The 26,986-nt window shown below is 40.4% G+C and overlaps 1 protein-coding gene across 6 annotated transcripts in view; it reads left to right on the plus strand.

Annotated features, from left to right (window-relative positions):
- Positions 1–26,986, plus strand: part of LOC105479209 (arginine-glutamic acid dipeptide repeats) — a 466,387-nt gene that overhangs the window by 158,151 nt on the left and 281,250 nt on the right. For 5 of the 6 annotated variants that reach the window (XM_071066820.1, XM_071066814.1, XM_011737100.2 and 2 more), the window contains one exon: positions 5,532–6,000. In XM_071066820.1, the coding sequence (XP_070922921.1) occupies positions 5,676–6,000 (325 nt within the window). In that variant the 5' untranslated portion in view covers positions 5,532–5,675. Of the gene's footprint in view, positions 1–5,531; positions 6,001–26,986 lie in introns of those variants that run through there. The other variant, XM_071066827.1, reaches the window with a different exon arrangement.

The raw sequence follows: 26,986 nt of genomic DNA on the forward strand, positions 1-26,986 counted from the left end.
AAAAAATGTTTTTATGAGTTTTAAAATTTTTGTCAAAAAATTGCACTCACTTCCTGGGTGATCTCATTCAGTCTCATGGCTTTAAAAACTAAATTATTATCTCCAGCCTGGACCTCTGCCGACATAGACTCTACGTGATTTTCTAGGCTTCTCAAGCTTAACACATTCAAAGCCAAACTCCTGGTCTCCCCTTGAAACTCAAATAGCAGCTTCATCGGTCCAGGCCAGATTCCTTTTTCTTTTTTCCCTCTCACTCTCACCCTCGCTTCAAAAGTTTATCAGCACATCATATTTATTTGACTCTTATCTATAAAACATGTAAAACATGAGACTTTTCCCCTTCTCTGCTGCTACTACCCTAGCCCTTCCCAGCTGCTGCTTGTCTTCCCTGGGTGATTGTGCCCTCCTGCGCCCCTTGAGGTTGTTCTCAGCGGCCAGAGTGATCTCTGGTAAACAGAAGTCAGATCATGCCTTTCTTTGCTACTCACATCCCTGCTGAAGTGTCATTCGAGTAACTTCATTTCACTTGAGTAAAAGCCAGAGAGAGACCTTTTCCTGGCCCACAAGGCCTGCCAGGATCCAGGTCCTCCTCCCGCTGCCTCTTCACCTCTGAACTCATCTCTGACCTCTCTCCCCCTTCTTGTGCTACTCCTGCCCCTCTGGCCTCCTGTGTCTTGAGTGAGCCTGGCTGGTTCCTGCTTCTGGACCTTGGCACTTCTTTCCCCTCTTCAGGAATCACCTCCCTTCATGTGTCCTTGGCTTTCTCTCTAATGCACCTAGTCAGGGTCAAAGCCCCTTCAGAGAGGGCTTCCCTGAACATCTTGTTTAAAATTGCAGTCCTGCCATGCTGTCTGTCCCCCTTAGATTTCCCACGTAAGATCTTCTCATTAGGTATGGTGCCTTTTGTTGATGGTCTCTCTCCACTGCTGAGCACATAAGCTCAGGATAAGGGCAGGGGTTTTGTGTTGATTTTTCTGCTGTTTACCAACACCTGGAGCAATAAGTAGCACATAATAGGCATTCAGTGACATTTGTTCACTGAGTAGCTGAAGCTTGTTGTAAATCTGAAATGTGTTCTAGCTTAGCTTTTCCTCCTTTTCTTATTTAAAGTATGTTATAATGTGTTTCCTGTTTCACTGGGTTGGGTAGTGATTGACACAGATATTTTCAATGTTTTTGGCTTTCTGACTGGAGAAAAATAGCTTTGAGGGCAGAGTGAGTGTGTTTCTTAAATCTGTCTATGTGAATCATCAGCATGGATGAGTGTAGGAGAAGTTGGTGCCTGTGAAGAGCTGGAGACCCTGGCAGCACAGGCAGCAGGAGTTCCTGTGCAGGCCAGATAGGGTTGAGCTTTGAGACAGCTGCGCTGGCATCCTACTTCATGCCCACTGGCTGCGTTCTGGAGACTGTAAAGTGAGGATGACAACTTCTGTCCAGTTCACTTCATGAGTTGAAAGAATCAAATGAGGAACTTGCTCTGTAAACCTCATGTTGCTATAATAAAGATGCTGTTGTTGTATTGTCTACTTTGTAGATCATTTCTAGCAAATCGAAGTGACAGCTCTCCTTCTCAGTGCCATCTGGTTCCTCTCTGGGTCCCTTTCTTTAGCTGTCACATCACTGGTATGTGTTGATCACTGTACACTAAGGCTCAGAAGAATTATGATTTGTATGTTAAACGCAGAGGAAAAAAATATATTCCCATTGAGCTGTATTTTAGAGCCAAATATAAATGGTAATTGGATTGACTTTTGCTTATTGTTCATACTTATCTGAAAGTTGGTTATATAAATATATCAATATATAAATGATATGGTATTCATATAATTTAATATATTAATAATATAACATACAGATAATGTAATATGTAAATAGATCCAACTTTCAGATAACTCAACATTTATTTTATAAATATACACATATACTGGATTTCATTTTATAGACATCTTTATTGTTTCTTGAATTTTTAACTTTCTTGCTCACTTTTGGCAGAAACAACTCTATTTTCTTTGTAAATAGAAACAGTGTATGATTTTGTAGTGAGTAGTGTTGAATGTACAATTTGGACTTACTATTTTTTCTCTCTGAGTACTGAAAAAATGTTTTCTACACAGTTTTCTGGAGCAGTTATCTTGTTAACCCCAGGGAGAATGATTTTTTTTCTTAAAGTCATCAGAAGTGTTTCTGTCCGAAACTGCAAGTGCAGTGGAGGGGTTTTCCGCCCAAGCTTTTCATTCTTTTTGGACTCCCAATAGACATTGATGGGTTTTCAGGGTCAAAGAGGGACATTTTAACAGCTAACGGTGTTAGCTGATAGTTTTTTTTGTTGTTGTTTGATTTTTGTTTTGAGACGAAGTCTCACTCTTGTCTCCCAGGCTGGAATGCGATGGTACGATCTCAGTTCATTGCAGCCTCCACTTCCTGGGTTCAAACGATTCTCCTGCCTCAGCCTCCCAAGTAGCTGGGATTACAGGCGCCCACCACCGCACCCGGTTAATTTTTGTATTTTTGGTAGAGACAGAGTTTTGCCATGTTGGCCAGGCTGGCTTTGAACTCCTGACCTCAGGTGGTCTGCCTGCCTCGGCCTCCCAAAGTTCTGGGATGACAGGCATGAGCCGCTGCCCCCGGCCTGATAGTTTTCTTTCTTTCGTGATTGGTTCGTTCGTGCTCTAAACTTAAGACTCGTCGAGAAAGTAGTACGTCTCTGTATTTTCAGTTGCTAGCACTAGTAGCCTACCAGGACTTGGGGGTTTATGAATATCCATTTAGCAGATGGTTCATCTGGGCAAAATGTTGTAGGCAGTAATAATTTTTCCTTTTCTTGAAATATGTTTAGAAAATAGAAATCCTATTTGAAAGCATGTGTCTTACATAAGAAGGAAGTAATCTAGTTTTGTGCTACATGCGTTCCTTCTTCTAATGTAACTTCTGATGCATGATTGCTCCTTCATCACCTGTCTCCCGAAGACTGTTAATACTTTCTATTTTGCTGAATGTCTAAGGATATTTTGAGAGGCTTATGAGGAGGTCTTTTCCCATGTGAGATTTGACCTAAGAGCTCTGCAGAGAATATATGGTAATTGTTATGGTTTTAGCATGACCAAAGAGAATTTTCTTTTTTCTTTTCTTTTTCTTTCTTTCTTTTTTTTTTTTTTTTGAGACGGAGTCTCGCTCTGTCGCCCAGGCTGGAGTGCAGTGGCCGGATCTCAGCTCACTGCAAGCTCCGCCTCCCGGGTTCACGCCATTCTCCTGCCTCAGCCTCCCGAGTAGCTGGGACTACAGGCGCCCGCCACCTCGCCCGGCTAGTTTTTTTGTATTTTTAGTAGAGACGGGGTTTCACCGTGTTAGCCAGGATGGTCTCGATCTCCTGACCTCGTGATCCGCCCGTCTCGGCCTCCCAAAGTGCTGGGATTACAGGCTTGAGCCACTGCGCCCGGCCTTCTTTTTCTTTTTCTTTTTTTTTTGAGATGGAGTCTCTCTCTGTCGCCCAGACTGGAGTCCAGTGGTGCAATCTCGGCTCATTGCAACCTCTGCTGCCTGGGTTCAAGCGCTTCTCCTGCCTCAGCCTCCCTAGTAGCTGGGACTACAGGTGCCCACCACCATGCCCGGCTAATTTTTTGTATTTTTAGTAGAGAAGGGGTTTCACCGTGTTAGCCAGGATGGTCTCGATCTCCTGACCTTGTGATCCGCCCGCTTCAGCATCCCAGAGTGCTGGGATTACAGGCGTGAGCCACCGCGCCCGGCTGACCAAAGAGAATGTTTTCTGCATCTGAAGCATGTAACTGCAAACTGATTTGTTTATGGTTGTTGTTAAGAGGACCAATCTTTTGTTTGTTTGTATGGACTATTTCCTTTCTTGCTGTAGGTGCATGAGAAACAGAAACTTCTTAGATTTATCAGTTGCCTCTTTTTGTTGCATTTGAACGTTGAGAACAAGGACCATGAGTTTTCTCCTCCATTGTGGTTTTACTTCTAACAGCTGGCACATAGGATTTAGTAAAGATTTGTTGAATAACTGAGATAATAGGGTATTGGGGAAGATCATAAGAAAAACACAAAAGATAAATTATTTATTTATAAATTTATTGTTAGGTCTATTCTAAAACTGACTTATAAAGAAAAAAATTTTTCCTGCTATAAAATATCTGTAAGAACGGTGTTGGGTTGGAGTTTGGGATTCACTTTTCCCATTGCAGACTCTTAAAAATCTCGGATTTTTCTTCTTGGGTTTCTTTTTGGGGAGGACTTTATTAGGAATACCATTTATAGTAGAAATTTGGAAGACTGTAAAAACCACTTAATAGTCCCTAAAGATGGAAGGTTGTGTCTGGAAGCTGTTATGTTTTGTTAAGGCAGAGATAATACATTTTCTCTCTCTCTCTCTCTCTCTCTCTCTCTCTCTCTCTCTCCCTCTCCCCCCCCCCTCTCCCCCCCCACCTCCTTTCTTTCTTTTTTGAGACAGAGTCTGTCTCTCAGACTGGAGTGCAGTGGCGTGGTCTTGGCTCACTACAACCTCTCCCTCCTAGGTTCAAGTGATTCTCCTACCTCAGCCTCCCAAGTAGCTGGGACTATAGGCATGTGCCACCATGCCCAGCTACTTTTTTTGTGTTTGGTGGAGACGGGGTTTCACCACGTTGGCCAGTCTGGTTTTGAACTTCTGACCTCACGTGATCCTCCTGCCTTGGCCTCCCAAAGTGCTGGGATTACGGGTGTGAGTCACCACGCCTGGCCAGTAATACATCTTTAGAGAGATCATTTTCCTTGGAACATAACTGAAAACAGTAGGATGATAAGATGTGTAAAATGTAGCTGAAGGTGGAAAAATCTTGCTCTGAAGCTCTCACTTTCATTTGAGTTAAATATTATTTTTATTCTTGAAGGAAGTTCTGGGAGTTTGTAGAAGTAGCCAGAAAATATGTTTAGAATATAGTGTCCTATGAGAGATCCTGAGACATTTTTGACAGCGCTACAAACTAGTACTCTTTTTTTCAGGTGGAAATATTTTATTTTATGGTGGAGATGGGATCTTACTTTGTTGCCAAGGTTGGTCTTGAATTCCTGACTTCAAGCAGTCCTTCTGGCTTGGCATCCCAAAGTGCTGGGATTACAGGCATGAGCCACAGTGCCTGGCCTGGAAATAATTTTTACTACAGATTCTTTTCTCTTTAAATTAATATTATGGGTTATGAAGCTCCTTTTGTATGATAATACCCATTATATGTTGTCTACCAGGGTACCTCTTTGCTTTTTCTTTCAGAAGGAGAAAACATGTAAGGTAGAGGAAGTACAGTTTACTCTGATGCATTCAGACGGTTTTTATTATTGGCGTGGTAGAAAACCGCAAACCATTTGCTGAGACCGAAAACTGCATATTTAAAATTTTAACACTTATCTTAATTTTTCTCCTGTGGCTTGTGTGAAGTTTTTAGGTGTAAAGCATGAATAAGTAAGAGATTCATTTAACAAAACATTATTTTAGGAAAGAAATATGAAAAAACGTTAAAGTAAAACCATTCTTTTTTCTCTCCTAGCATTTTTGAAACGTTGGGGTTGTTGGAGTGGTTGGATTTTCCCTGGAATTGAGTGAGAAATTCAGAAGACTGAAGCCCAGGCTTACTGTCTACCTTTCACGGAGGCCTAGCCGTGAGAGGACAGAAGAAGGCACGTGGCGAATCATGACAGCGGACAAAGACAAAGACAAAGAGAAAGAGAAGGACCGGGACCGAGACCGGGACCGAGAGAGAGAGAAAAGAGACAAAGCAAGAGAGAGTGAGAATTCAAGGCCACGCCGGAGCTGTACCTTGGAAGGAGGAGCCAAGAATTACGCTGAGAGTGATCACAGTGAAGACGAGGACAATGACAACAATAGTGCCACCGCAGAGGAGTCCACGAAGAAGAACAAGAAGAAACCACCGAAAAAAAAGTCCCGTTATGAAAGGACAGATACCGGCGAGATAACATCCTACATCACTGAAGACGATGTTGTCTACAGACCAGGAGGTAAGGAGTGCTACGTTTGGGTCTTGCCAGTGTTTGCAGTGGGGCAGTGATCTTAGCATTATGGTGAAATAAATACGCTTTGTACACTTTAAGGAAGGCTTGGAATCCAGAAGAGTAGGAAACTTAATTTGGTAAACATGTGACCCACTTTTGGTCAGTTAGTAAACCCACTTCTTGCTTGTGTCTGCCTTAATTTGGTCTTATGTCCTGGTTTATGCATTCATGAGTTCTTTCCTTATTTTCCTACGCTGCTTGTTCTCTAACTTGACCATCTGCTTAGTATTTTTTTGTCTTTTGAATTCATCCTTGCTTTTTAATCTTCAATCATAAATTAGACTGTGGTGACCCTGCAGAATTGACTGCTTGGTGGAGCCAAGTAAACCTTAAGATTCTTGGAAACAGGAAATTTTACCTTGGGACAGGATCGACCAGACTCTAGGGAGGTACTTTTTAAAAATGGCCTTTAGAAGGCTGGGCGTGGTGGCTCACGCCTGCAATTCTAGCATGTTGGGAGACTGAGGCAGGTGGATGACCCGAGGTCAGGAGTTCGAGACCAGCCTGACCAACATGATGAAACCCTGTCTCTACTAAAAATACAAAAATTAGCTGGGCTCGGTGGTGTGCACCTCTAATCCCAGCTACTTGGGAGACTGAGACAGGAGAATTGCTTGAACTCAGGAGGCAGAGGTTGCAGTGAGCCAAGATCGTGCCACTGCACTCCAGCCTGGGCGACAGAGCGAGTCTCTGTCTCCAAAAAAAAAAAAAAAAAAAAGCCTGAAGATCAGAGGTTTATTGCTCCTTCTAACTTCCTTTTCCAAAAATTTGAGCTTCAGGCTCTCTAATCAACGATAATAGAAGAAGTCATCTTACCTGCTTGGTTTTCCAGAAAATGTATTATGGTCATGCCAGTGTATTGTTGGCTTATAGTGTTGTTCAAAAAAAGACTCAACTTTTAGATGAGATCAGGGAAACAAGTGAGTCAAAACCTACTGAATACTAGCAAAGCCTTTCCTTTTCATTTGATGTATTGTGTGTATTAAAACACCTTTTTTAGACTGGGCACAGTGTAATCCCACCACTTTGGGAGGCCGAGACAGAAGGATTGCTTGAGCCCAGGACTTCAAGACCAGCCTGGGCAACACAGTGAGACCCCATCTCTAAAAAAAATTCTTACAAATTAGCTGGGCGTGGTGGCACACACTTGTAGTCCCAGCTACTCAGGAGGCTGAGGCAGGAGGATCGCTTGAGTCTGGGAGGTCAAGGCTATAGTGAGCCATGATTGCATCACTGCATTCTAGCCTGGGTGACATAGTAAGACCCTGTCTCAAAAAAAAGAAGATACTTTTCTTACAGAAGCCAGTAAAACCTAGGTGAAATCATTTTGTTTGAGTTGCTTTTACTGTTGAAGAGTGACATGAATTTCATATGAGATGTAATTAGCAGATTAAAGCTGCCCATTTTTATGTTTTTCTGAGAAAGAGATTAAAATACTTCACTGTGTTATGTCCATAATCTGGAACAATCATTTTACTGAGGAATGCTGTTACTGTTCTGAACTTCACATCAAGTTCCAGATTTTCATTCTCCCACATAGGAGTTTTTTAAATTTCAAAAGATGTCAGTGGGGCTGAGCGTGGTGGCTCAGGACTGTAATCCCAGCACTTTGAGATGCTGAGACAGGAGGATTGCTTGAGCAATGTGGAGACCAGCCTGGACAACATAGTGAGACTGTTATTTCTACAAAACAGCAAAATATTAGCTGGGAGTGTGATGAGCCTGTAGTCCCAGCTACTCAGGAGGCTGAGGTAGGAGAATCTCTTGAGCTCAGGAGGGCAAGGCTGCAGTAAGCCCCGTTCACATCATAGCACTCCAGCCTGTGCAGCAGAGCAAAACCCTGTCTCCAGCCGCCCTCTCCCCCTACCCCACCAAAAAAAAAAAAAAAAAAGAAAGTCAGTGTTAGAACTTAATACAGACAAATTTGTATTCACAACTACAATTTCTTGGTTGAAGATTAACTGAGACGGTGTTTGTGTGATATAAATTTATCAGAGTGGAGGTTTTAGAGCAGTTAGAAATCTGCTGTAAGGATTAAATGATGTGTGTGGGGGTTACAGTACTGTCTGTATTTATATTTGATTTAGACTCAGCTATTAGGCAATAAGAATTTCTTAGTGACTGAAGAATCTCTCAGAGTTACCACAGATTGCTTGTTTAGGGCATACGCACACCTAAATCATGGGAAAGGAGCAGAATGTGTTAACCCTGTTAGATATAGATTACATTATGATAACTTCAATATAAGGAAAGATTTATTTATTATCCTTTCTCTTGATAACAATTTAATTGTAATGAAGTTTGGATCATTGTCAAAAGGCAGGCTGCTTTGTGTAGTATTGAATGCTAAATAACCTTTCTCAACATTTACAATATATGGAATGTTACTCTGGTGTCAGTGGGGACATTTCACCAAAAATAGTAGTCAAATATGTGTGGAAAATGCTGCCTGTACAGTTTTAGAGAGTCAGAATTAGTGACTCTTAGAAGCCCCACAGTTTAGGAAACCTCTTTAACATGAAAAATACCTGCTATTTTTCCCATTTATGGGACTGTGGCACCATGTTTCTGCTGAGTATCTTCCTAAAAATACAAATCAACCAAAAACAGTCTTGGATCTGGGCACAGTGGCATGTACTTGTAGTCTCAGCTACTTGTGAGACTGAAGTGGGAGGATCTCTTGAGCACAGGAGGTCAAGGCTGCAGTGCTCTATGACTGTAGTGAAATTTTTACAAATTAGCTGGATGTGGTGAACTATGATTATAGGAAGTCCTCCTGATATGGTTTGGCTCTGTGTCCACACCAAATGTCACCTTGAATTGTAGTAATCCCTACATGTCAAGGTCAGGACCAGGTGGAGATAATTGAATCATAGGGACAGTTTACCCATCATGTTGTTGTGATAGTGAGTGTGTTCTCACGGGATCTGATGGTTTTATAAGGGGCCTTTCCACCTTTGCTCAGCACTTCTCTCTCTTGTGGTCATGTGAGAAGGATGTGTTTGTTTCCCTTTCCACCATAATTGTAAGCTTCCTAAGGCCTCCCCAGCCCTGTGGAACTGTGAGTCAATTAAACCTCTGTCCTTTATAAATAACCCAGTCTGAGGCAGTTCTTTATAGCAGCGTGAGAACGGACTAATACACCTCCCTTCTTGAGTCTGGAAGAATATGTGTAGGGAGATTGCTAAGGACTTATTTACAGAATGGTACTTAAAGTGCTTGAGCAAGAACTATGTATTTATGGAGGCTGATAGTGTTTCAGTGAATCTGAAGACCTCTGTGAAATGTGAAAAAGGTATGCTCTCTCTGAAAGCTGAGTGTGTTATGAAGGATCTATAAAGGCCACACGTGGTTTGGAAGATTTCCATGGCACCCAGAGCAAAACAACTTCACCTGAGGCACCCTTTTGCTTGAGTGGGAGCTGTGCCTTTGCATCCTGCCGGGTCCAGTGGATGTTTGACTATTTGGTTAAGGAGACTGTCTTTGACCTTCTCAGTGGTTTCTTTTCTTTTTGGTAATGGATTTGAAGCTAACTGAGTTGGCTGCCTTCTCCAAACAGCTTTTTCTCTAAATGGGTATTTGTTAAATATTGTCTGTTCTTTAGGGTTTCTTAAACTGAAGAATCAGAAGTAGGGTGCTGGGCCAGGCAAGGTGGCTCACACCTGTAATCCCAGCACTTTGAGAGTCTGAGGTGGGAGAATCACTTGAGGCCAGGGGTTTAAGGCTGCAGTGAATTACATGCCATTATATTACAGCCTGGGGGACAGAGCAAGACTCTGTCTCTTGAAAAAAAGAAAAAAAAGTAGAGTACTGTGATTAGATTCCCAGATGGGGGTTGAGTTTTCTCTTGTCTTTGTTTTGTTTCCTGATTTTTTTTTTTTTTTTTTGGGACAACAGGGTGTTGCTCTGTCATCCAGGTTGTCAGTGGTATGATCACGGCTCACTGCAGCCTCGACCTCCCAGGCTCAAGTGATCCTCCTGCCTTGGCCTCCCAAAGTGCTGGTATTATAGGCATAAAGCCACTGCACCTGGTCTTTTCCTTTCTTGGTATAAACTACTACAATAACATCCTTTGTTAGTGATGAAAACCATTATCCTCACCCACTTGCAGAGATCCTGTGTGCTTAGTTGTATCTTAAAAGCTTAGGATCTGTGGAGAATGTTGTAAAGGATATCTTCAGTGGATTACTAGCTTTAAAAAAAAAAAAAAAAGAGGCAGAGTCTCACTGTCGCCCAGACTGGAGGTGAGTGGTGTGATCATAGTTCACCACATCCTTGAACTCCTGGGCTCAATTGATTCTCCTGCCTCAGCCTTCTGAGTAGCTAGGACTACAGGTATGCATACACCTGGCCTATTAAAAAATTTTTTTTGTAGAGATGGTGTCTTGCTATGTTACTCAGGCTGGTCTTGAACTCCTGGCCTCAAGTAATCCTCCTGCCTCTGTCTCCCGAAGTCTTGGGGTTACAGGTATGAGCCACTGCATCTGGCCTTTTAAATGGTAGATTTTTTTTTTTTTTTTTTTGGAGGCATAGTCTTACTCTGTTGCCCAGGCTTGAATGCAGTTGTGAGATCTCAACTCACTGCAACCTCCGCCTCCTGGGTTCAAGCAATTCTCCTGCCTCAGCCTCCTGAGTAGCTGGTATTACAGGCACATGGCACCACACCCAGCTAATATTTATTTATTTATTTATTTATTTATTTAGAGATGGAGTCTCACTCTGTCGCCAGGATGGAGGTCAGTGGTGTGATGTTGACTCACTGCAACCTCCGCCTCCCAGGTTCAAGGGATTCTCTTGCCTCAGCCTCCTAAGTAGCTGGGACTTACAGGTGCGTGCTACCACACCTAGCTAATTTTTGTGTTTTTATTAGAGACAGGGTTTCACCATGTTGGCTAGGATGGTCTCGATCTCTTGACCTTGTGATCCACCTACCCCAGCCTCCCAAAGTGCTGGGATTACAGGTGTGAGCTACCGCTCCTGGCCTAATTTTTGTATTTTTAGTAGAGACAGGATTTTACCACGTTGGCCGGGCTTGTCTCGAACTCCTGACCTCAGGTGATCCACCCACCTTGGCCTCCCAAAGTGCTGGGATTACAAGCTTGAACCACCGCTTCCAACTGAATAGATCTTTAATACTCACTTGTTTCTATGGGATATCAAGCACAGATTAAGATTTTTCGAGGGCCGGGCGCGGTGGCTCAAGCCTGTAATCCCAGCACTTTGGGAGGCTGAGACGGGCGGATCACGAGGTCAGGAGATCGAGACCATCCTGGCTAACCCGGTGAAACCCCGTCTCTACTAAAAAATACAAAAAAACTAGCTGGGCGAGGTGGTGGGCGCCTGTAGTCCCAGCTACTCGGGAGGCTGAGGCAGGAGAATGGCGTGAACCCGGGAGGCGGAGCTTGCAGTGAGCTGAGATCCGGCCACTGCACTCCAGCCTGGGCGACAGAGCGAGACTCCGTCTCAAAAAAAAAAAAAAAAAAAAGATTTTTCGAATAGATTATTTTTTGCTTTCTACATCTCTGAATTGGTTTTACTACTCAGAGTAAGTATAAACTATAGGGACTTCTTGAAATGTCACTAAGAATGAACGTAGCAGGGATACTTTGAGGGTAAAAGTAGGCTTTCATATAATCATGCTGCTTTGTCCCAAGCTATATTTAAATTGTTTAGTGTTTAGAAGCCTGAGATCTCATGGAGAAACTGAGTATTATTTAGAATCTGTCACCAAGGTTTAATCTCATGCATTGTCACAACCAGGTCTTTTTCACTTTTGCTTCTAAACTCTTTGATTACCTTAATTTTGTCCTTAGGAGCTCAGCATAATGGATTTTGTTACTGACTCTGCCCATGTTCTCTCCTGCAAAGGGCCTTTGCACTTGCTCTTCTCCTCTCAGTAACGCACTTAATTCTTGTCTTTTCTTCAGCTCTCCCACCCCAGTGTCATTGCCTTTCCTCTCCCAGGTTAGTCAAACAAATTTCCTTAATAAATACTATTATAGCCTTTTTTGTGTCTTGTCTTCTAGCACTTACAACAATAATAATTTTTTATTTGTTAGGATTAATAAGTCTTCCTCCTCCAAAAAAACAGCAGTTCTTTTTTTTTTTTTTTTTTTTTTTTTTTTTGAGACGGAGTCTAGCTCTGTTGCCCAGGCTGGAGTGCAGTGGCCGGATCTCAGCTCACTGCAAGCCCCGCCTCCCGGGTTCATGCCATTCTCCTGCCTCAGCCTCCCGAGTAGCTGGGACTACAGGCGCCCGCCACCTCGCCCGGCTAGCTTTTTGTATTTTTTTAGTAGAGACGGGGTTTCACCGTGTTAGCCAGGATGGTCTCGATTTCCTGACCTCGTGATCCGCCCGTCTCGGCCTCCCAAAGTGCTGGGATTACAGGCTTGAGCCACCGCGCCCGGCCAAAACAGCAGTTCTTATTTTTTCACACTCATCATTGAATTCCTGCCGTCTACTGACAATAGTGTACACATAGTGTATATTCCATAATATATATACATTTTTTTCTTTTTTTTTTTTTTTGAGATGGAGTCTTGCTCTGTCACCCAGGCTGGTGTGCAGTGGTGCCATCTCAGCTCACTGCAACTTCTGCCTCCTAGGTTCAAGTGATTCTCCTGCCTCATCTTCCCAAGTAGCTGGGATTACAGGCGTGTGGCACTAGGCCCAGGTAATTTTTGTGTTTTTAGTAGAGTCGGGGTTTTACCATGTTGGCCAGGGTGGTCTTGAACTCCTGACCTCAAGTGATCTGCCCACCTCTGTCTCCCAAATTGCCGGGATTACAGGCGAGAGCCACAGTGCCCAGCCTGTATTCCGTAATATTCGTTGAATAAAGAAATTTCTAGAAACATTAAAAAAATGTATTGACTCATTGATGATGTTAAAATTAGAGTAAGGCTTCTGGAAGTCTGTTTTGTATTACTTCCCAATGAATGATTTAACAGGCCTGTTAAAAATAAAACCAAAACAAAAACCTTGTAGGGCTCTATTGTATATTGTCCATGAGTCAGATCTAACTTCTTTGTTGTCTGTCAACCATTACTCCTGTTTTGAGATGGCTGTCACGGTAACAAATTGATTTATTACACAGCTGTGTGCAGCCAGATTTCCCTTCTGGGCTTCTTTAGCATAGGATATTGATTTCTGGAGTTTGCTGTAGGTGGCATGTTAATTTCTTTCTACTGTTTTCTGTTAGGTTCTAGGAAATTTGATTCCTTTATTTCTGGTGCAGGTAGAACTGATTAAAAAATTAAATTCATATTATTGTGAGATTTTTTTTTATTTTGGCATATTGGTGTTGCTTGCTATTTGGATAATGAAATGGTTTTTTTTTTTTTTTCCAAAAGTATGTATTAAGCTGGTTCTCCATTTTTTAATATTTTGTCATATTAACTGATAATTTTGATTGTGCAATTTACCCTAGATATAGTCCTAGAATATGTGTTCCTTCTACTTTCATGAACAAAGTGCAAAATATGTATTTATGTAGATAAGTTTGTGGTTTGTGAAATCTTAGGTGTTACAAAATATTTGACCCTTTTATTTGCCAATTTTGAGGAAAAATGTCCTGGAAACAAGAATTGTTTACTTTGATCACTTAAGTGTTATTTTCTTTTGATGCAAGTGGAATTTAAGCTGGAAAAAATTCAAACTAGGCAAAATGAAACCTGAGGATCTAGTTTGAATAAAAATGGAATATACATATTTCTAAAATCTATTTAAAGTAAATGATTATGGGTCAGGTGCAGTGGCTCACATCTGTAATCCTAGAACTTTGGGAGGTGGAGGTAGGTAGGTGGATTGAGCCCAGGAGTTGGAGACCAGCTTGGGCAACATGGCAAAACCTCGTCTCTACTCAAAATACAAAAATTAGCCGGGCTTGGTGGTGTACTCCTGTAGTCCCAGCTACTTGGGAGGCTGCAGTGGGAGGATCCCTTAAGCACTGAAGGTTGAGGCTGCAGTGAGCAGTGATTGCACCACTGCACTCCAGCCTGGGTTACAGAGTGAGACCTCATCGCAAAAACAAATAAATGATTTCAAACATAATGTTGAGTTTACACAGAAGAGCATAATATGGTATAATTCCTTTTATAGAAAATTTTAAAACAGCCACAACTAATCTTTGGTGTTTGAAGTCAGGAGAGAGATTGCCCTATGGGTACTGGGTACAGAACATTAAGGGGACCCCCAAGTTCTGGTCATGTTATGTTTTATGGTACTGGTTACACTTATTTGTTCTTTGAAAATTTATTGCATTTTGCACTTCTCTGTATATGTATTATACTTCAGTAAAAAGTTTGCCTTAAAAGAAAAAGTAAAGATAACATGAAACTATTTTCTAAATGGAAAATTTCCATTGAATCAAGTTACTGTTTAAAGTGGGGAGGGAGTCCCCAGCATTTTAACAAGTGGTCCTAACATTTAGCTACTGCTTCTTCACTGAGGGGTTGGTCTGTGGTGGCTGAAAGTGGTGTCACATCCTTAGTTCCCTGAATCATGGAAAGCTGCTTTAAGGCAATTTATTACTCAGACAAATATTGCCTTCCCAAAATAAAACCAAGATCTGACATTTGGTGTTCCAGGATATATATATATATATATATATGTATATATATATGTGTATATGTATATATATATGTGTATATATATATGTATATATATATGTGTATATATATATATGTATATATATACCTACATATATATATATATGTAGGTATGTATAAGCTCATTTGATCTGTAACTTTTTATCTACATCTCTTAATATTTAGAAGAAGTTTAGGTATTAATAGATGTGACATGCAAATGAAGGTGTCTTCTTAAGACATTCGTGTTTTATGGTGGGGTAGAAGTTTTATTGATAATGGCAAGAATATTTTTGTGTAACATAGCATAAAGGCATCTTTAGGCAGAGCTTAGTGTTGTTCTCAGACCTGTGACAAAATCATTTGCACTTATTAGACCTATTATTAATCTGCTTAAAGCTTTTCATTGTATTCCCTGTTCACCAGCAGGTTCGTTCCCAGAACCTGGCACTCCAGACCCTCTGTGACCTTATTGCCTGTCTGCACAATCATCTTTAATGTTATTTAATCAACGTTAGTCTTATTTGGGAGGAAACACAATGAGGCTGTGTGTTAGTTTGTTAGGGATGCTGTGGCACGGTATAACAAATGGAGTGGCTGAAACAGCAGAGGTAGGTTGTCTCACAGTTCTGGAGGCCACACATCCAAGAGCAAGGTGTTGGCAGGATCGTGTTACCTCTTTTTCTTTTCTTTTTAAGACAGGGTTGCCCAGGCTGGTGTGTTAGGGCACGATCATTGCTCACTGCAGCCTCAATCTCCTGCCTCAGCCTCCTGAGTAGCAGGGACTATAGGCATGCATCACCATGCCTGGCTAATTGTATTTTTTGTAGAGACAAGATTTGCCATGTTGCCCAGGCAACCCTTGAACTCCTTGGCTCGCGCTGTCCGCCCACCTTGGCCTCCCAAAGTGCTGGGATTTCAGGCATGAGCCACTGCACCCGGCCTCATGTTACCTCTGAAGGCACCAGGGAAGGTTCTGTTTCAAGCCTCTGTCCTTGCTTACAGCAGTTTGCTACTTTGTGGCAGCGTAGTGGTGATCTTTCATAGCATTCTCTTTGTGTACATATCTCTGTGTCTATCCACATTTTTCCTTTTTATAAGGATGCCAGTTATATTGGATTAGGGCTCACCTTACTTCATCTTAACGAATCACACCTACAGTGTAATTATATCTTCATATGTCCTTATTTTAGTTGCATTGGCAATGATGACCCTGTGTTTTTTTTTCATTTTTATTTTTTTGAGTGGCAGGGGAAGGGTCTCACTCTGTTGTCTAGGCTGCAGTGCAGTGACATGAACACGGCTTACTGTAGCTTTGAACTCCCGGGCTCAAGTGATCCTCCTGCCTCAGCCTCTCAAGTAGCTGGAACTACAGGTGTACGCCACTGTACTCAGCTAGTTTCTAAATTTTTTTTAGAGAAGGGATCTTGTTTTGTTGTCTAGGCTGGTCTTGAACTCCTGGCCTCAAGCCATCATCTTGCCTCAGCATCTCAAAATGTTGAGATTACGGTCATGAGCCACTGTGTCTGGCCTTACCTGTTCTTTAATAAGGTCACATTCTGAGTTATTGGGAGTAAAGACTTCAACATATGAATTTTGGGAAGGACAAACTCATCCTGTAACAGGCAGGAAGAGCTTTGTTGTTAGGTAGACTCAGGTTTAAGTGATTCACATTTGAGTGACATTTTCAGTTCTCTTAGTGGTGTGTCTTTGGAACAGTAGGGAAAATGTAGTTCTTATTTTCAGTCACATTATAGTGAACTTTTAGTTGTGGATTACATTAACTTTTAATTACTTCTGTTTCTGTAGAAATTTTATTTCATCTTTTAGGTGATTACCTTTTCGTGTATATTAGGAAGTTATTCAAATTCCACGTATGTGAAAGACAGTTCTTTAGCACATAAAAACTTACTACTTCGTGGGGATAGAGGAAAGAGAAAATACTAAAGTTATTCTAATTAGAGAAATGAGAAGTGATATTTTAGACAAATTAATCATACCTTTTTTGATTTTATAGGGAAAGGATCATTAAGTATCATGAAACCTATACTGTAGTTGTTCTCTGCTCCAAGCATTGGCCACAGATTGGCATCCCACGGGAGTTGGTTAGAAATGCACAATCTCAGATTCCGCCCCCAATCTGCTGAATCAGAATCCATGTTTTATATAATAAGATGCCCAGGTGATTTAAACACATGTTTAGGTTCGAGAGTCACTGATCACTCATTAGTGCCTCCCAGTCTTTTCCAAGCTAATACACAGCTAGAAAATGAGTCCATTGCCTTGAGTCTGAGAGGATTAGTACCCAGCATGCTTGTCACTTACTTGTGGCAGACTAGAAATTGGGCAGATCAAAAATTAAAGAGAAAAAATACGTGACTTTATGGCTTGAGATTTTGATGTTAAATACAGTGCATGCAATCCAAGAAGAACAGAGGTGGCTGCAGAATTACATTCTGGCCAAATGATTGGGAATAATTTGGATCTTCTAAAGTGCCTGATTTCAAAGGGCACTGTGAACTTGGCTGTAAATACTAAGGGAGCAACGACATAGATGACAACCAGTTTTAAAGCACCTTATATCTACTGGTTTTGCTTTGAGCATGTAGTTTCTGGTCCTTAGAAAATTCCTATGCAACCTAGACATTGTTTCCCCGCTATACAGATGAGGAAACAAAGACATGGAGGCCAAGGTCACACAGCTGGTTTATAAAATGGTATGGGCCTGTGAGAATTGGTTAAAGCCAAGAATGAATGGACATTTGCATAAAATCCTGAAGAGAATACAAAAAACAAATACATCTGTGTTGAAGGAAAAAGAAAAGATAGACCGATGTCTTCGAAAATGCAAGTGATATAATTACTTTGCTCTTTTTCTCTTTTTTCCTTTTACTCCTAAAATTATTTGTAGCTCTCCTGTTTCCAAAAATTGTATGTCTAGTCGGGCACAGTGGTGAGCATCTGTAGTCCCACCTACTCAGGAGACTGAGGTGGCAGGATCACTTGAGCCCAGGAGTTTGAGGCTAGCCTAGGCAACATCGTCCGTAAGGAAACTATTGGAAGTGAGCTGAGAAGGTGAGAGGTAAATTGTTCAAGAATATGTAGGCTAATGGTGATTACCAGATTTTGAACCCTTAGTAACTGAAAGAGAAATACACATTTTCTATGATCTAATAAAAAGCAAGCATGTTGTATGCATGAAAAGTTTTTTGAATGCAAGGTGATATACAGTGATCACATAACACAAAAGGCAATTTGTTGTTAGAGTGACTCACATTATTACAGGCTTCCTGCATAATGGTTGGGAAGCTGGAAAAAAGTCTCCGAGACCTACTTGAAATGAGAGTGTTCAGATACTTGGTTGGTGAGAACTACTGACCGTTCCAGCCAGATGCTGTAACTGGAATAGGGGCCCTTCACCATCTTCCTGCCCTTGCTGTCACTCAGCTCAAGATTCACAGTGCCAGAAGAGTAAATATAGTATGTCTACCTTGAATTGCATGTACATGTCTTGTATAAAAAAAGACAGAAACCTGGATTGATTGCTGTCCCAAGCCTGCACATGGTGGGGCTAAAGTTATTCCCCACAATGAGATTGGGAATTAGTTTGGTGGGGGAAATAAATGTGGGCTGGCCATGAGACCTCGTTATTGCATATGGCTATTTAGCAATAGTTTGTTTTGCTTTGTGTGTGATAGGTAAGTAAATAGGAGAGTGATGTCAATAAAATGTGCAGTTTATGCTGGTTCATGTGCAACTTTTGCTAGGCAAGAGGAGTGTGACCAGAGGGAATAGAATTATAACATATACTTTAATGGTATAATGCGGGATTGTATTTTAGCAGGAAAGGAAAAAAATAGGTGAGAATTTAAACTTTCAGTTTGGCTGTTGCACCAGCAGGAGCTTTCTCATTTCTATTGAAAATGAAATGAAAAATGAGCACCTGTCCGCTGGGGTTCTCTCCCCAGAGAGGCACATGCTAACATGATGCTCTCTGGCAGGTTGCCCTGCCTGCTGTGCTCACCTTCACAAAAACCCCCAGATTACTGCATTGTTTTGGTGCCTTCAAGCCAGCATCTGTTGTTTTCATGTATTTTCAATATCACCTATGGCAGCATGCAGCCGCTCTTGGGTACCTGCCTGAGTTTCTTATTTCTTAAGTATTGATTTTTAACAAAATAGCCATCTGATTTCAGAGTTGCATGGGGTTTGAGTAGTCTGCTTTTTACCCTGTATTTTATATAAGTCCTTTTATTTTCAGTGAACATTTTTGCTGAATATGTGGTCTTCCCAGTAACATACATTGTGTTATAGCAGAAATATCTACGTAAGAAGCACTGAACAAAAGTGTGTTCAAAAACTGTGTTCCAAAGGAAGCAGAAATGTTCTTTAGGTGACTGTTTAAAAATCATGCTTAGAAATGAGCAAAAACATGTTGAAAGGTCAATCTTTGAAGGTATTTTTATGAGCAATTAATGATCAGATTCAGGAATGCAGCCTAGTGATGATCTACCCACTCTTCTACCTCTTAACTGTCCACCTTCCTGGGGCCATTTGATCCAGCAATTGTTTTAGCCCACTAGGATTTTAAATTCTTGGATCCCCTCACCTTTCACAATCACTCACACCCATGACGTCTTCCATTTCCATTTCTGTTGTGTGTCTTTTTCCCTGCTGGTTGGTTCCAGAAGGACAGGGATCTTCTCCCCGATGTATCCCAGGTACTTAGAAAAGTGTCTAGCACATTCTAGGCACTTAGTCATTCCCTAGATACCTATTACCATAGGCAGAGTTAGCTGCTAGATTTGAGTGCTTAGCCCTGGGTGCCTCTCTTGGGTAGCATTGTCTTAGCTGTGCTTCCTTTAGTAGTTGAGTAGGAGACAGGTGCACAGAGCAGTTGATGGGAGGACTTTTTGGGAAGAGTCCTTTTTTTTTTTCTTTTTTGAGACGGAGTCTTGCTCTGTCGCCCAGGCTGGAGTGCGGTGGCCGGATCTCAGCTCACTGCAAGCTCCGCCTCCCAGGTTTACGCCATTCTCCTGCCTCAGCCTCCCGAGTAGCTGGGACTACAGGCGCCCACCACCTCGCCCGGCTAGTGTTTTGTATTTTTTAGTAGAGACGGGGTTTCACCGTGTTAGCCAGGATGGTCTCGATCTCCTGACCTCGTGATCCGCCCGTCTCGGCCTCCCAAAGTGCTGGGATTACAGGCTTGAGCCACCGTGCCTGGCCGGGAAGAGTCCTTAAGATTGATATTTATATGCAGAAACGACTGTCCAGAAAGTTTACCTTGGTTTAAAAATATTGATACTCCATTTGTTAAAGTTGCAAATTGAAGGACACTGTTCTACTTTTTAAAAAATTCAGCTTATAAATCTCATTTATAAGTTATACATTTTAATCACTTTTAAGGGATTTTGAATTACAAATTAGTCTTGTTTATAAACTCATTAATATCTTTAAGCTTGACTTTACTAATTTAATATTTGTTTTCTATTTTTAAAAAGTCTATTAACACAAACCTCAGGTACTTAACTCTTCTTATAAGTTAATTAGACTTATAAATGAAACAACCCTAAAAAATTCTCTTAGATGTTTCAGTGTTGTGCGTAAACTTCCTTAGGTTTCATCTTGACCACAAATCGGAATCAGTTCCACAGAGGGAGAAAGGACAGCATAATCCAGTGCCCCACTGCTGGTGGGTTAACAGGGAGTGGAGGACAGCCTCTGCGCTGTTGTCTTTTCATCAGTAGGATGGGGATAAGAGTGCCTACCTCCAGAATTGTGTTGGGGATTAAATAAGTATATATACAAGCACATAGGTGCGGGGCTCAGAAAGGGCCAATCTTATATTAAAATCTTTGTTAAATGTTACTGTTTTACATTGGGATTACAAGGCCAGTTTGTAACAGACGGAATTCTTTCAACTTATAAAATGATTAAAAATATAAAATACATTTCTGATTTTTTTTGACCCCCAAAATGTTAATATGATACTTTTGATTCTGTTAAATCCTTCTGCACTTTTCTAAATCTTCACAGGGATAAAAGATGCATATTAAGTTAAGGAAGTGAACTGCCACCCTAGTTAATTTGATTACTTAATTTTTAATCCTCCTTGGTTTGAAAGATAGTTGCTAAGTCTCCATTATCAAAACTCCAAAAGCATGGCCCCTGGCCTCACATGATCTAATTCTGAATGAGGAAAGACAGTGAATTAGTTAAGGTGTCGCCATTATAAACTAGGGTAAATCATGAATATTTTCAGAGATGTTACTGCCTCACAGTTGTGTGATATACTCTGAGAGTCTTATTGGTTGGTTGTAAAAGCAAGCTGACAGCCTTCAGAAGACCTTCTTTGTTCAGCACAGAACCTGGAGGTACTTGATTAATTCAGTAGCGTGTGGAGAGACGACAGTGGGGCAAGGAGTTCTTTGATTTGACTCTCCAAGCCAGATACTAAAATCAGTCTGGTGGACTGTGACACAGTTCCAATCACAGTGCAACAAGATTTATATTTACCTAAAATCTAATTGGACTGAGATTTCCTGCAGTTATATTAAAATCCTCTGCCCTTTTGCTTAGTGAGCAAGCATTTTAACTCCTAAGCTCTGGAGATTTAGCTTTAGCTGGCTCAATTAATTGTTAAATGTTCCCCTTATTATAATTATACTTTGATGCCTTACTTTTTAGTAGCTAAGAAAATTGCTGAAAGAGTTGTTTAATCTGTTATACTCTATCAGTTTTGTAAAAAGCTCTTTAAAGGGAAGCAATTTTCATTTGAAGTGGCGTGATGGTATTTGAGTTGGATAACGTAATTTAAATGGAAATGCAGGAATTTGGCTCTTTTCTTGACAGAGATTGGCTTGTATTTGACATTGACCCATGTGTTTGTCATCTTTCCAGATATTGCCTTCTATTTATTCTGACAGCTTCACCAGCTGAGAAAACCAGACTTTCCAAAATTAAAAATACTGTCTATGAATTTCAAGATGGAGCAGTGTATTTTGTTTGTTAAATTACTTTAAAATGTATGTGGACAAGAGTGATTTGTTGCTTTAAAAAGTTTTAAATACTGCAGAATAGATGGCTGTGTGCATGAGTTTTGCTTTGGAGCTGTGTGAGTACCCTAAATACTAGAAAGAGTGAGGATGAATGTGTTTTACTCCTTCCTTAGTATTAGTCTGAGTTTTATAATGCATATTGTAAGTACCAGAGATAGATGGGAGAAGGTAAGTTAGTCACTTCATTCTTTTAAGTGAATGCCTAAATACCTGGAAATGGATAAATTTCTAGTCGCTTTACCAAGTCTATTGAATTCATACATAATGACTATTTGTCATTATATATGCATTAAATATCTAGTGCATTTAAATCTTTTTCATTATTTCACCATTAAAAATGTACTCTAATTAGGCAGCATGGTATATGTTACGTACGAAAGATACTCTACCATTGTTCACTCATTTAACCCCTAAATGTGTTTTCTGACTTATATCTCTAGATTTCCCTATTCAGTTATCTTCACAAGGAATGCCTTTTTAATTATGTGCAGTGTGATAGTGTAATGTGTAAAATGTATAAACCAAACTTTAAAAGGCAAAGATACAATTTTATATCCCTTTGAGGGCTGCAGGCATTGTTCTGGTTCTCTGTGTGTGTTGGACAGATGTTGATACTTGACAGATGGAGTGTTAGTGTCTCACTGTAGACTGATCAATAGAGATTCATATAGTTTAAAAAAAATGATGGGAGGGGAGCTTTGATTATAGTTATACCTCTCTTTTAGAAGGGGAACGTGGAGTGAGTTTATGATACAGATTTTTAACATAATTTCAATATATTGTTTTTTATTCTTTTTTTTTTTTTTTTGAGACAGGGTCTTACTCTGTCGCCCAGGTTGGAGTGCAGTGGCCCAATCTCGGCTCACTGCACCCTCTGCCTCCCAGGCTCCAGCAGTCCTCCCCACTTTAGCCTCTCAAGTAGCTGGGATCACAGGTGCATATCACCACACCTAGCTGTGCTTTTTATTCTTAATTTTTACATTAACGTTTTAATTTGGGCTCTGTTTGTAAAGCTCTGTATAACTTGGCTCTGAGGCAGGCTGTCATTATTATTAGATAGTATTTAGTTTTTAGACTTTACTTGTCCTGGCCATCCCATTGTGTGGGTATTATAAAACATAGCTACTGTGCAGTTACCAAATTGATTGTGGCAGTGTTAGTAATACTGTGTATAATTATAATTTCCCTTTTTAGTAGAGGGAAAGGAAATATCACGAAAAGGTCTCACCTAGTATGTTGTATTTTTACATCCTCAGAACAGTTTAGCTGAAAAGTAGTGGCTTAATTACCACCATTTCACAGCACAGAAATTCACATAAGGTTTTGAAGTTTGCATTTGATAATTAGTCTGTTAGCACTCAGACTTGGGGAAATGCTATTTCTTCCTTGCAAGGAGTTCTGTAACTCAGTTTCTAACTAGACAATGGAGACTTGATTTCCAGTTTGTTCTCTGGACTGGCTGGAAGATATTTGGATGAAGAAAAACTCAGAGCTATCTTTCAGGGTTATAAACCAGAATGATTTTGAAGTCTGCGGCAGCTATCCCCAAAATAGATATTTGGCATCATGGACTGCAAGCTTTTTAAAGATTGCAGTTGGCATTTAGGTCAGGATTGGTGGAGGCTGGCTGTTGTAGAGACCATCAGTTTTGTCATATGTTTTACTTCTATTATCTCCCAGTTGTCAGGATTCTAAGTGCTGTGGCATCTGATACATGAACATAACGGATTTCCAACACCCTTTTCAGTGTTGTTTCTCTAACTTAGCTTCTGTAATGATTAGGGATGGTCCATTTTTATGTTCTCTCCCCTGCATTTACTTACTGCTGCTTCTTTTGCCCTTTGAGTACATTTGTAATATTTGGCTATAGACTTAAAAAAATTTTTCTTCAATAAGTTTCCTCCTGCATTTTCCCTTTTTGATGAACAAATAATACATTTTTAAGGAATAAAATTGAAAAATTTGGACAAACAGAAGTTAAAATGGAGACTACTTAACCACTGTTAACATTTGTCGTATGGTCAGTTTCCTTAGTGAACACATATGGAGTTCAGCTATTCGCAGTTTTGTAATGTGGTTCCTAACATGTCCTGAATTTATTTCCATGCCAGGAATTGTAAATCTGAACTGTTATGGCTGCTTTGTATGATCTTCATGCTGAGATCCATAACCTGGGGTATATGGCCTACCAAGGAGAATTTAAGGGGTTGTGAACTTGGGTGAGGAAAAAATTGCATCTTTATTTTTACCAATTCATCACATTTCAAATGACGTTCAGCATTCACTTCATTTATGAAGCTAGATGATAAACACGGCAATACTGGCAGTGCCTATGACATCAGTATAAATTTTAGATATTCTGTCACATCACATGGAAAAAAAAAATCTCAATGTTTATATTCCTCATCACTTTTAAAGTATGGAGGTTATTGAGGGAATGACCTCTAGTAAATTCTGTTATTTAATGAATCAACAAAGAAGTACACATATTATTATATTGCAAGTTGTTTTTTATAGTATAATAAATATTTCAATATATGTTGCTTTTGTACATTAAAAATATTTATTTGAGAACAGGTATATAGAATGCTAAATTCATCCATGGCACAAAAAAATATGAGATGCTCACACACTAATGACTATATGCCTCAGTTTAACTAGTTCTGTATTGTTGGACTTGATGTTTTCCAAATATTCTCCATTCTGAACAGCAGTGATGAATATCAACACATTACTAAGGAATGGAATTGCTGAGTTAGTATGTCTGGACATTTAAAGATTTTAAATATATTACCATTACACTTCTTTCTAACCAGCCCTGGTGTATCGTAGGGCTTTGGCCTATGAAAGTGACTGAATTTGTAGTTTTGAAATTAGAGAAATGTCCTTATGTAACTTTAATGTCAACAAAAAAGACAAATTGGAGAAATGTGTCAATAGAATAGGAGATTTTTTATAATCTTTGAAGGGTAAATCTTTGCCACCGTGAGTGCATCAGACACATTTTTGTGCTCTTCTTTTGGTCCCCGAGTTGAGGGTGTGGAAAGGAGGTAGAGCTGTGGCATAACAGAGGATATCGTCTTTCTAGTATGAAGTAAAATATGGATTATAATCTGAGAATTTAGGATAGTATGAATTTTGGTCATCTTTAACTTTTATAAATGATATAATGTTCTAGAAAATTTATCAGTAGTCCTATATTTTTGTGGAAGAAACAGTCGTGTATTCTCTCTCAAGTCCTGATCAAACCTGTACAGAAGTGGAGTAAGAAAGAGGGGAGACTGAGCAGTGCCAGCAGACACCATCCACTTGCCCCCACAAAGAATGCCAGGCAGTCTGCAGGGGAAGTTACCATCACTTACTCCTACTTGTGCAACCTTGTAGTAGAGTCATGCTAGGAACTTGACCACACTGTAAAGTCTCTTAGGGGAGGAAGTTGTGAACTTCGTCTGCCGCTAGGGGTTGATTCATAATCCTAGTAGAAGGTGATAGTTTGTTATCTAATCAACTTATTTTGATCATTCTAAATTAAGAGCTCTGTGTTCTATTTTTTAAAGCATCATCTGTTCCTAGCTTTTCTATTTAAAAAAATTAGAATATTTTCCCCAAAATTTGTGTTCTGAATGCCACTAGGGCATCTAGAAATTTAAATTTAATGGATGAATTTAAATATTTTGCCTGATTTGAAAATAATTTATAAAAATATTTTAGTATAGTGGCCGAAAATACTGAACTGTGAATCAGGAGATGTGGATTCTCGCTTGGTTCTTGAGCTACAGTCAAAGCTTCTGTTACTCCATTGTATGTGGCCTCCATTCTCTTTGTTCTTCCACACTACATCTCCTCCTCCACCTCCAGCCCACATATTTGCCTTCAGATTACTAAGAAGAGTAAGAAGAGCAAGGCTTCCCCTTTGCAGGATTCAGTTTCCAGAAGTTGAAATATTATAGGTCTGCTTATATTTCATGGCCAGGACTTTGTTGCATGACCGAGTTAGCTGTTAGAGAGGCTAGAAAGTGTCTTTATTCTGAGGGGCCGTGTGTCCAGCTACATACCAGATGTTATGCTTTTTATTTTTTATTTTATTTATTATTATTATTTTTGCTTCTTTGTTTTTGAGATGAGGATTCACACTGTTGCCCAGGCTGGAGTGCAGTGGTGATCATAGCTCACTGCAGGCTCATACTCCTGGGCTCAAGTGATCCTCCCACCTCAGCCTCCCGAGTAGCTGGAACTACAAGCATGTGCCACCATGCTCAGCCTTCTTAATAAGGAAGAAGGGGAGAATAAATATTGGGCCCAGCTAGCAGTCCCTGTTTCAGAGACAAAAAAAATAAGTAACCATTAAAATTATTGAAGACAGCTGGGCGTGGTGGCTCATGCCTGTAATCCCAGCACTTTGGGAGGCCGAGGTGGGCAGATCACCTGAGGTTGGGAGTTCAAGACCAGCCTGACCAACAAGGTGAAACCCTGTCTCTACTAAAATTACAAAATTAGCTGGGTGTTGTGGTACATGCCTGCAATCCCAGCTACTTGGGAGACTGAGGCATGAGAATCGCTGGAACTCGGGAGGCGGAGGTTGCAGTGAGCTGAGATCGTGCCATTGCATTCCAGCCTGGGCAACAGGAGCGAAACTCTGTCTTAAAAAATAAAATAAAATAAAATAACTGAAGGCATATGGTTGTTTCCATGTCTACCTCTTATATTAGATTGTGAACTTGTCAAGGGAAGGACAGTGTTTTTTTCACCTTAGTATCTCCAGCATTTACGTGGCACATTAGTGGTGCCCAATCAGTTGGTGTGTGAATATTTTTATGAGATTATGATTCTTTTCCTTATAGAACCTTTATACTCATTTTTATTTTTAATGTAACCTTGACAAGACTTGCCTGTAAGACAAAGGGTCTTTCATATACTTTGTTTAGAATGGGGATGTCTTAATTTTTCCTCCCAAAGTTCTCATACATTTTGTCTTAGCAGATGTTCAAAACATAATTTTTCCAAGGTACAAATTACAAAAGGAGCATGCTGAAGCAACACTCTCATTAAGTGTTATATTGGCCCAGAGCAGCTGCACTCATTTGTTGAATGAAGTCTGTTGTGAGTACGGTTTTATATAGAAAGCATCCAGAGCCTCCTATGGCTTGAACAATAAACAGAAGCTCTCATCTCATTTTAGGAATCAGGAAGCATTTAGATAACTTTAAATACTATGACCTTGCTGAAATCTGTGCTAATTTTCATTATGAAAGTGATAGGTGGACAGCAGATTACCTGACAAAATCCCTC

Source organism: Macaca nemestrina, chromosome 1 (genome assembly GCF_043159975.1).
Source record: "Macaca nemestrina isolate mMacNem1 chromosome 1, mMacNem.hap1, whole genome shotgun sequence".
Classification (NCBI taxonomy): domain Eukaryota; kingdom Metazoa; phylum Chordata; class Mammalia; order Primates; family Cercopithecidae; genus Macaca; species Macaca nemestrina.